Genomic DNA, 12,060 nt, shown 5'->3' with positions numbered 1-12,060 from the left:
ACCAATCAGCGTCAGGGGTTTGGTGTTGTGGACTTTCGCTCCGCCTCCCTCACATCCCTGCACCAGTAGGAAAGTCCACAACACCAAACCCCTGACGCTGATTGGTTGGAACACTGTTTGTTTATCTGTGGAAAGGTTGGTAGTGCCGATTGTTTTTTTGGCATATCTCGGACCCTAGGCTGACCAGAGAGACGCGGTTTTTTCACAGACAATTTATGGGGCAGGCAGCGAGCGGATCGTGATGAAAGGTGAGCTGAAATTGACACTTTATGTTTTAGGCTAGAAATCGCTGATACAACCTTTAATGTTAATGCAGCTTAAACATCCTGCCATAGTGGAAAATCACTCAAAATCGATCATCTAATCAATCGACAACAAAGTCAAATTAGTAACTTATAGGAATTAGCATCATCTGAAACGGCACTGACCAAAGCATGGGTTCTTAACTCTGGCCCTCAAGGTCCACTTTCCTGCAGAGTTTTGCTCCAACCCCAGTCAAACACACCTGAACAAGCTCATCAAGGTCTTAAGGATCACTAGAAAGCTGCATGCAGATGAGTTTGTTTAGCTTTTGGAGTGAAAACTCTGCAGGAGATTGGACCTCAAGGGCCAGAGTTGAGAACCCCTAAACTAAAATATTGATCTTGGGATTTAAAGGGGTCATTTAATGTTGCTAAAAAGAGCATTAGTTTGTGTATTTGTTGTAATGCAATGTGTTTATCCAGTTTGAAGTTCAAAAAACATACTATTTTCCACATACTGTACATTATTGTTGCTTGTCTCTGTCCTGCCTTTCTGAAATGCTTGGATATTTACAAAACTCATTGTTTATGAAAAGCAAGGTGTTCTCTGAATGAAAACCCAGTATTATATGTTTTTGTTGCATCCAGTGGGGACATAACTACTGATTATAATGACTCATACCGTCTTTTATGCGTTAAAAATAAAATATAAAAAACTTCTGATGACCGTTGAATCGCTAACACACCAATATTACACACCAATGCACCGAAATGAAAATTCTCGCCCGAAGCCGAACAAAATTAAACACTGAGCCAAAAGCAGATTAACGAACATGTTTTTTCCTCCATGTATTTTGCCATTTTTTTCACCATTGCATAAATTAAATAGCCAAGATGTGCTTTTTACAGTTTTGTCTTGCTTTTCAAAAAAATAAATCAATTATAAAACAACAATTTAAAATATTTACTTAACACTAAACAGTTTTAACATTCTAGTAGACATTATAGCCAACCAAGAAAGCACAATTTAACTTAAAATTAATAAGTTTGGACATTTTAAGACATTTTTCTTGAATCAGGCATGTGTTTTTAATGTACAAATAAATGCAGCCTCGCTGAGCAAAAGAGAATGTTAAAATAAATGTATTAATAGAGCTGTTGTAATAATTGTTATCAGTATTTTTGTCTTACTTTTTAATTTGATTTTACAGATCAACATTACAATTACAATACTAACATTTATGAATGTTGACTTTTATTTTGGCGGAAACCCGCAAGAAGACCTCAGTAAAAAGAATACTTTTTGCTGACAGCAGCAGATTTATGAATGATTCTCATCACGCTGTTTCAGCGCAGCTTTTCCTTGCGCTTTGTACTTTGAACCCTGGCTGAGGTTGTGCAGCGCTGTCAGAATAAATACAATTTGTGCGTGTATTAGACAACATAATGTTCTGTAGTTTATTTACTTATGGTTTAAGGCCAGTTTGCGATTTCAGTCATCATACGGTTACCAGCAACAACCAGCCCTTTCTCTTCTCATCAAAGACATGCGATGCGATACTAAACAGTCTCTCGCTGTTGGTGCTTTTGATTTTTGTGTCTTTGTCGGACAGTTTTAAAATACTTTCACACTGCCCACATGTTTGCTGCATTAGTGCACACTAGGGCTGCACGATATATCGAAAAATTCTCCTTATCGCGATAACAGTATACACGATATTGCTATCGCAGAGAGTTGCAATAAATGACGTTTAATTGGTTTCACAGACTGCTGTGAGCTGATGCAGTGACAGGTTCGCCGTTCTCTTCAACATTACAATCATTTAAACTTAATCTTTATATTATTACCTTTAAAGAAGATTTGAGATATTAGCCGTCAATCACTCCCTGTCACTGACACTGTGCTCCGCTGAACAAGGAACCGGCCGTTTTTTTCTCTCTCTCACCTAACCTCTGTTCCGGATCTGCATAAACTGCATTGCAATTAGGCTTGGGCGGTATTACGGTAATATGGTATACCGCGGGATCTAAAAATAGCAACGGTTTCAGTTTCAATACCGTTATACCGTCATAAAAGAATGCACTTATATAGGAGACAAGGATTAAATATTAAATATAATTTATTTAATGCCTAAAAATGCGTAGTGATGCGCGGATGGTGGTTATATCCATATATGGGTCGGGTAATAAAAAATGCATTCTGATTGTGTATGAGTGTATGAGATAAATCAATAATGATGCTAATATTAACTACATTTTCTAGAACATGAACGTGTTTTATGTACTTTTTTCATCAGGCAGACGATTTCATTTGTGTAGATTTTGTAGAAACGGTGACATTCCCTATAAAGTTTGAAGGGAGTTATGCCTGTGCTAATGCTATTGAGCACGGCAATGCAGTGCTCGGCTTCGCGTTTACCCACTTCTCTGATGCGCATCTTTCCAAAATCATGACAGTCCACCGCATGAATAGCTAATTCAATCGCATTAATAAACTGAAATATTCTCTAAAAACACCCAGTAAAGACAGCGATGTGGTCAGGACCGTGGTGCCTTCTTTTGAAATATATTTGACGATGTGCCTAATGCGCCCGCTGTGTCCACAGATGCTGCCTGTTCATTCATACGCGAGAGCATGTCAGGCTAGGCACGCAGTGGTATAATAATAATTATTATTGATTATTTGAATCAGTAGATTATAACGAAAACAATACCTTAAAAATGAAAAGCAGCAGATTTTTACCATCAGACATTTCTTAAACTGGTGAACCCCTGTAAACTTCAGTCCAAGCATGCGTTTGAATAGTAAGTTCAGAACGGCTCTAATACAGAGAAAACCCGACCGATTTTGTCAGAGATTGCGGAGAGTCGCATCCAGATGTCAGTTATTCTTTTCTGCTTGGATTTGGCTTAAAATCATGAGTGATAAATATAAATGTGCAGCGATGTACAGATCAGCTGAATCAATCTGTTGTTAAAAATGAACCATCCGTTTCATCAGGATTACAATAGGCTAAGTGTAATATGACGATCAGGTGCAGTTAACTAAATCAGAGAAAAATATAGGAGCGGGTGGATAATTTATTTGAAGTCATCAAGTGACAGCGTGGAGGAGAAAGAGAGAGATGGCGAGTCACGCACCAAGTGTGCACATCAAATATTCGGTGTTTCACGACACCAGTTCAAACCAACATTCGCAAACAGCGTCACAATCTATTTCTTCCATTTAAACTAAATATAAATGCTACGTATTTTTGTGCGTCCTCTATAAGCACCGTTTATGAGTAGTGCGTGTGCACAAATGCCTGAGGGAACCCCGGTGTATGACGTAAGAGGGAACCCGTGATGAATCAAACATCAAATAAAGCGTAATGACAGGGGGGAAAGAAATGAGTCATTAGGTGCCATATTCAATATAGCTGCATTTTTGAGATCCCTAATCAGTTAAATAGCCGACGTTATCACTCGGTTACGTCATTGACAACTGCCCTACATTGTTGAACTAACGTGGTTCAAACGATGGAGATGCGACTGTGTTCGGGAAACACTCGTGAGCTAGTTCGTTTCCACAACAATGCATCGTACTATGGAGGTTAACCAGCGAGTTATGTCGTTCTACGGGAAACGCACCCCAGGATGTTTATGTTAATTTTATTCTGTTTGACTGTTGTATTTGCCCCTTTTTTTTTTTTACTGCTATTTGTTGTTAATAAAAGTTGTCAACATTGTTGTAGTGTTTGGTATTCAGTTTCTTAACGGTATAGGCACAAGCCAACAGTTTGGTGACGCTGTCTGAGCCTTACGTCATTTTTTTTTTTTTTTTATTCACGGTAATACCGTATACCGGGGTAAAATAGGGAGGAGGTTTGACGGTATCAAAATTTGGATACCGCCCAAGCCTAATTGCAATTAGGGGTGTGTGAAAAATATGACGATTTTTGATTGTGGACAGTTAAAAGGTCTCCACAATTGGCTTTTAAAGAAATATACTATATTTCGTGTTACAGCGCGCAAATTCTGTCAGATACAATTCTGGCGCCTCAGTCTCAATATAGGCTACTGTGCAATGCGGCATACATTCACATCAAATGATAACTCAGCGGCAGAGTTCCACTCACACAGGGGCGTAATTTCCACTGGGAACACTCTTTTCAAAATCCTGTTTGTGTCCTACCACTTTCAAATGGTTTTGTTAAAGTAATCTATTGTATTGCAGAATGGACGCTCAGCTGAGAATTTTGCACGGTGGCTAAAACGAAACCAAAAGTAAAACGCGCACGCGTATTCAAATACAATTTTAATACCCCGTGTTTAGGGAGCGACTTCCCAATGCGCACAAATTAGGCTACATAAAATATCTAGGCTGTTATATTAAGTTTTGTAGTTGTCTATAACTCTGTATCATGCTTGAACAATTCGGTCTCTATTTGCACTTTGAATATTGAAAGAGTAGCCTACTTTGATTATGGCTGCATTTATTGTCTACACGACTAAGAAAGAACTGTGTCCTTTATTTTTTGTTATTTATACTGTAGATTCTTTAAAAATGCAGTGGTTGTCTCTAATTTAAATGGCTGTACCTATAATAGAGAAAATAAACATCTTGTTTATGTACTCATATTTTCATTCATTCTTGTCCCTTGCTTAGGCAGTAAAATAAATATATAAAAAAAGGCTTTCACAATCAGCCCATTTTCTTGTAAAACATCGGCAGTCAGAATCAGCCATGAAGAATCAAGATTGGGTGCTCCTAATTTTTTTTTTTTTTTTTTTTTGATGCTCCTAACATTTTGAAGTTTAATAGTAAGCTTTGTGTTTATTAGTATTTTTTATTATTATTTAATTTTTGTTTATTAATATTTATTTTTATTTTTTAAAAAATAAATAAAACAGGCAAGGCAAGGAAATACTTTGTTTAAAAGATGCTCTTGAGTGTAAATAAAAAGTAATGTTTGAAAGCAAATGATTTTGTGTTTGCAGGTCTATGGTAACAGCAAACCAGAAATCAGAATATCTGCAGAGATTTTAAGTGATTCATAGTGTTTTAAAGTCTTGCAACTTAACTGACAGTTTTTTTAGCCTGAATTAGATTTAATTCAGATGACAGATGAATATCTATTACCTGTTTATTTTTAGTATGATCATTACATATATAAATGATTTAAAAAAACAGATAATACGAATAATAATCATTTTAAAAAAGCATTTATCTAGGGAAATATTATATCGCAAGAAATATCATTATCGCAATATTCAACAACAATATCGCATATTTTCCCAATATCATGCAGCCCTAGTGCACACCTCTATTTGATCACGTCACGTCATTGTTCGGTATCATTTCAGGCTTTTTGCTTAATTTTCGGCTGCCGAACATTCGGGTACATCACTATTAAACACAATTTTTTAACTATGAAAGGCAGAAATCGTAATTGCATGAAATACGATTAATTGTGCAACACTCAATCCACTACACTGCTTTCCCATTTTGTGATTCAGGTAAGTTCAATAATGAGCAAAACACTACCAACAAAAACTAGCTTCTTCAGAGAGATGTTTCTGCAGACGCTCCATTGCATAACTGCAGTATTTAATTATGCATGCATGCATTACCTGTGACTTTCTTCTCATTGTCATCATAGTTGCTAGAGGTGAGGAGATGTCCGAAGATCAGCGCAGGCACAAACATCTTCTCTTCTTTGTGTTCAACCACAGGAATTCCCTTCCCATTATTCCACACAGACATGGTGTTGGTCTCGCTATTAGAACGGACAGGACAAGTTAGGACGTAAATGTAAGATGTAAACCACATGTGAACGTATGTGTGTGGTTATGGATGTGAAGTGAATGTCAAATAAGCAGGCATGGGTGTTCATTAGATCGTTACACCCACTGCACGCTCTCCCAACAATCACATCAACTTCTTGCCACTGCAGTACTGTCAACTGTCAGCACCAACACTTATTTGATACAAGAGCATTCAGAGTCTTTACTCAGCAGATGTGAGCGAGCATTTTAAAGTGACACTCACGGGTCAATGGTGATTTTGATGGTGTTCATGTTCTTGTCTCTCTGTTTGTTATCAGCTGCATTGACTGATGGGAAAGAAAATCTGATGTTAGAGCAAAATATATCACAGACATTTATTATCATAAGAATATGAATGCATTTCATAATTATATGGAAATAATTTGTAATAATTCTTTAAAATGTTTTAATGTCACTACAGCAAATACATCAATATTTTACATAATGAATAGTAATAGATAATATTATTAAAGGTGAATTTACACATCGTTTTAACTTATTATTTTGAATAAAAACATTTTTCAAACAATTATGTTTTTCTTTTTATTTGAAAACATTTGCACTATAAAATGGGGCTTTCTGTACAACTGTTCTTTTTGAAATGCTACAAATATATGTTTAACCTTTTTCCAGTATACTGGATGCCTATGTTTACTTCACCATATTATAAATAAATCCTAATCTAGTCATGGCATACTATATATTTTTGGGAAAATCTGAGACTCCTAAATAGATATTTTACCACTTTTTTTGTGTTACAAATTATGTAGAAAAAGATTTATGAGCTTCAGAGCTTTTTCACAAAAAGACTTTCTTCATGGCCTTTTTCCCTATCACACTTTAGAAATCATAAGAAATTTTATATCACTTGAAAACTTAAAATCTCAAAATTCCTCCTTTGAAAACCATTTTAATATTAGACATTGCAATACCATGGAAATTGTACATGAAATTTATATTAACGAAATGTTTTTTTCAATGTTCATGAATTATAACATGTATATAACATATATATATACATATATATATATATATATTAACATATATCACGTCTATGTTCAAAACAGAAAGTTACAGTTAAAGGGTTAATAAATACTACTGTACAATTAAGTAAAATAAATTACTAAACAGTTATATTTTTATTTATAATTTTTTTTTGCCAGACAAAGTCTAAATGACTGAAAGGAACATAACAGCATTCTTACCAAGGATCTCATCAAAGATTTTATATAATCCCGGGACGAATGTGATCTCCCTCAAGTTCATTCCGATTTCTTCATCAAAAACCCACATTTGCTATAAAACATACAGTCACTTGAGTATTATGTAAAGAAATGAAAAGCACATGATAGAAATTGAAACAGTGAGGCTTTGAGGCCAGAAATCGGACATTTACTTCAACACTGACTCTACTACAGTTAGAAAAACATCATACACTTCAACTCATTTCTGTCTTAAAATGATTTAGCATTGAAAGGTTGGATAGCTCTCTAATCGTGATTCGATAAAGCATCGTTTCTCACCTGAGTGACGGGTTCCACGGAGCCGATGTAGGTGTCCGGACGGAGGAGGATGTGCTCGAGTTGGGTCTTCTTCTGGTAGATCCTCTCCACTGACATCTTCTTGGAGCTCTCTTTCTTGACCGCCTCACTCTTCGCTGCATCTCCCCGGCCGTTCACTTCCTCTTTTTTCGCACCATTGTTCTTGTCAAAGAGGGTCTGTTATTAGATACATCCATGCAACTTTGTTAAACTTGTCTGCGGCTATCAAATCAGCTTTTTAGCTTGCTTTAATGTTGTAATTATTTTACAGAAACAGGTGATGTCCTAAATTTACATCTGCTTTACCGCCGTTCTGAGTATATGATGTGAAATATGAATATGTGTCTGTATAAATTTGCTGAACTCACTCCACAAACTGAGTAAGGTCAAGTCTTACGCTCTCTGAGCTGTTATTTCCTAGATTACACTGAAATCATTTGTCAGACTTTCCAAAGCAATGACTTCAAATTGCACCACACACTAGACTCACTTGTTTATTAAGTTGTAATAAACTATAAGCACTATAGCTTTTTGATCATAGCCAGGGCTGTAATCTAACTATAAATCTAAGACTTCTATTACAAATGTTTAAAAATATTATCTTCACAAAGTCAGACAAACAAACAAGTCAAACTAGCAAATCCAGTAACTAATGTGTAACAAAGCATTAGTACTGGTCTGGGATCAGTTCTCATAATTAACATGTGTCTTGCCATGGGCTGCTCTTTTGTTGTGGCTTTGAATGGTTTTAAACACAAACTCTAATAATAAAACCTTCCACCTGGTGTCCTGGTTTTTAGCTCAGGGATTCTGGATGTAATAAAGCAATGGTCTGTGTTTGCAAACATTACATCTGTGAGTTTGACTCTAACAAAGATGAAAAAGTTGCAATCAGTGGAAAGAGTCATTCACAGCTGATGAGAATCAACACAAAAGAACTTTCCTCTACATCACCGTGAAGAACTACACAAAACATTATCACCATTCATAAAATGATGATCACATGTGTAGTAGTAAAAAATCAGACGTTATGTTAAAGGCTATATTGTGCACGGAATGAATAATAAAGAGATGCAGGAGTCTGTGAGCTCATTCGTGTTGAGCTAAGTGAAGCTAAAAGGCTAAAGCACATGTATGTGAACACAAAGTGGTTATAATATGTAATATGCGATGTCTTTGCCTAATAATACATTAATTACTACGTTAGTAATCATTTATGACTTACCACCCAGGTTAAGCCCCCGCTTCCCGCTGCACCGTTAGACATTTTCTATTGTTTGTGCCCAGATAAACGATCAGGAACTGTCCATATGTGATCCGCAAACGCTTCAAACGCCGGGCACCATCCGGACTGGGCTCCTGCGGTTTCTGTTTCTTTTGTTTATTCACTGCTGCAATGGAGGTAAGTTTCTCCGGGCTCGTCTCATGGAGGAAGTGTGTCCGCTTCTTCGTGACGGTTCCTCGGCTATTGTTAAAATCGACCACCGGCGCCTGCTCAAGGCCTAGGACTCTAACTAAGAGTTTAACTAAATCCTAAATATTAAAAGGTGTTAAAAGGTGCGTAATTACACGCTAATAAAGACAAAATAAGTTAATAAATTACGAAAACATATAAACTTGTTTTCTCGTGTGCTAAGTACGAATATCGACACATAAAAACGATTTTCATTCAATAACAAACAGCCGCGGCGTCCGTCCGGCTACACCATCCGCACGGCGACATGCCCCCATAGCTCCACCTGACCAATCAGATGCCAAGGAATCTGAGGCGCCGGCATTTCAACCAATAGGATTACGCTCTGCCTGCTGTAGCGTCACGCACTTTAAATTTCGGTAGAAAATTGATCTTGTATTTTTGTAAAATTGTATTTTTGTATATTTATATCTAAAATGTAAATTGTAAACCCGACTTTTTTTGTTTGTTTATTTTTATCTATTTATTTTATTTGGATGTCTTGTTATATTTGTAAATGTTTGTGTTGTAGTTTGTAATAAAAATATAGACTTGTACGTTTGTTACAATTTTATTACAAACTTGAAATGTACACCACAAAGGTCGCCGTAACATTAATAATGTCCCTTTGAATAGCTCCTTTAAACCAGTTACCTGCTTTAAAAATGCCGAGGATATTAAATAGGTCTTAAGTCCATACAGACTAATTTGTTAAACTGGATTTAAATGTATCTTCTGCTAAATGAAATATTTGTTTAAATATTTGATTATTATTCAATCAGTACTTTTCTCATACAGTACATAAACCTGAATCTCTTATAAAGTTAGTTTAAATAAAATAGGTCAGTTTTATTTTTCAACACTGTTCAAGGAGGTGCTCATAAAATGTTCGACGAAAATGCTGTTTTATATTTATTTTAGAATAGGTTTGCGATTTTCTATTTAGTTACTTTGGCTACTAGTGTTGGTTATTGATAAATGTATATTGCACACAAAGGAATGAAAACATTTGTTTTATAATTTCACTTACTAGAATTTGGGTAATAGGATTGAATGATTGAGTTGTTAACAGTTGAATTTGTGCAAAATAGAAAGTAAAATATCACCTGTGTGGATTTTAAATTGTGGAATACAGCTAAATATTATGTTTTTTACACATTCCTGTTGAAAAAAACAGCATATGCTGGTTAGGCAGGTTTTGCTGCTGGTATGCTGGTTTAAGATGGTCCTTTGATGGTTTATGCTTGTTTAAGATGGTCCTTTGCTGGTTTATGATGGTTTAAGCTGGTCCTTTGCTGGTTTATGCTGATTTAAGCTGGTCCTTTGATGGTTTATGCTTGTTTAAGATGGTCCTTTGCTGGTTTATGCTTGTTTAAGATGGTCCTTTGCTGGTTTATGCTGGTTTAAGCTGGTCCTTTGATGGTTTATGCTTGTTTAAGATGGTCCTTTGCTGGTTTATGCTTGTTTAAGATGGTCCTTTGCTGGTTTATGCTGGTTTAAGCTGGTCCTTTGATGGTTTATGCTTGTTTAAGATGGTCCTTTGCTGGTTTATGCTTGTTTAAGATGGTCCTTTGCTGGTTTATGCTGGTTTAAGATGGTCCTTTGCTGGTTTATGATGGTTTAAGCTGGTCCTTTGCTGGTTTATGCTGGTTTAAACTGGTCCTTTGATGGTTTATGCTTGTTTAAGATGGTCCTTTGCTGGTTTATGCTGGTTTAATCTGGTCATTTGATGGTTTATGCTTGTTTAAGATGGTCCTTTGCTGGTTTATGCTTGTTTAAGATGGTCCTTTGCTGGTTTATGCTGGTTTAAGCTGGTCCTTTGATGGTTTATGCTTGTTTAAGATGGTCCTTTGCTGGTTTATGCTGGTTTAATCTGGTCCTTTGATGGTTTATGCTGGTTTTAGCTTGGCGTTTGCTGGTTTATGCTGGTCCTTTGTTGGTTTATCCTTGACCAGCAACATGACTAGCTAAGAACCAGCATAAACCAGCTAAAAACAGGCATTAACCAGCTAAGGACCAGCATAAACCAGCAAATGACCAGCATAAACCAGCAAAGGACCATCTTAAACCAACATAATCCAGCAAAGGACCATCTTAAACAAGCATAAACCATCAAAGGACCAGCATAAACCAGCTAAAACCAGCATCCCAGCATCAAAACCTACCTAACCAGCATATGCTGCTTATTTCAACAGGGATAGAACATTTTGGTTTCTAAAATAAAACAACTGGCTACTAAAGGGACTATTACATAGGTACTACCCAGTTATTAACATTAACAATAGCCTACTTTCTCTAACATGGTTTAGTTTTTACTCTAAAGATTATACATATATAGAGTTTGGTTTGTGTGTGATTTCTGTGCATTGGCAGCACTATCAGGACAACTATTGGATTTATTTGCCAGTATCTTAATGGATTAAGCCACATTAAACCCCATTTTGCCCTCGAGGACAGGTGGGCTTTCCTATAATGGTGTAACAAGAAAAAACAATTACAATTTCAGTTTCATACCAGCTTTAAAGCGAGTACATAGACATAGGGGACACGATCATTAAACTTAATTTTGTCGTGGCCACGTCATATAAACGAAAGAAGTTTATCATGAATAAATGTTACATAAAGTACATCAAATAAAATAGGCCTACAAGAACATTTTTATGCAGTTTATGCAGATCCTCTTTTTTCCATAATATTTGCATTAGGCCTATTATTATTATTATTATTAGCCTATTATTATTGGTTATATTTTTATATTCATTTATATTCAAATTTTCTCTTTATTTCCATCTCTTTACTTAATGTTCTGAATGTAAATGATACTGTAAATGCTTGACTGCCAATAAAGCTTTGATTATGCTATATGACCGGGATTTTTAATGGAATGCAATTTAAAGGTTGAATTTAATTTATATTTTGTTTTATTTAGTCTAATTAATAGACTAGCCTATATAAATATGGTGTTTAATTGAAGAGTGAATCATTTACTACTTCCATTTGTTAATCATTTATTGTC

The 12,060-nt window shown here is 35.8% G+C and overlaps 1 protein-coding gene across 2 annotated transcripts in view; it reads right to left on the bottom strand.

The window, feature by feature from the left end:
• Positions 1-9,298, bottom strand: part of top2b (DNA topoisomerase II beta) — a 46,979-nt gene extending 37,681 nt beyond the window's left edge. The window contains exons 1-5 of one of the 2 annotated variants that reach the window (XM_073821744.1): positions 8,817-9,298; positions 7,574-7,768; positions 7,256-7,346; positions 6,274-6,337; positions 5,856-6,001 (exon numbers count right to left, since the gene is read on the bottom strand). In XM_073821744.1, the coding sequence (XP_073677845.1) occupies positions 5,856-6,001; positions 6,274-6,337; positions 7,256-7,346; positions 7,574-7,768; positions 8,817-8,858 (538 nt within the window). In that variant the 5' untranslated portion in view covers positions 8,859-9,298. The remainder of the gene's footprint in view (positions 1-5,855; positions 6,002-6,273; positions 6,338-7,255; positions 7,347-7,573; positions 7,769-8,816) is intronic. The other variant, XM_073821745.1, reaches the window with a different exon arrangement.
• Positions 9,299-12,060: the final 2,762 nt, after the last annotated feature.

Source organism: Garra rufa, chromosome 17, assembly GCF_049309525.1.
Source record: "Garra rufa chromosome 17, GarRuf1.0, whole genome shotgun sequence".
NCBI classification, from domain to species: Eukaryota; Metazoa; Chordata; class Actinopteri; order Cypriniformes; family Cyprinidae; genus Garra; species Garra rufa.
Note: the sequence above shows the minus strand (reverse complement) of the source record. Positions and strands in the feature narration are given on the sequence as shown.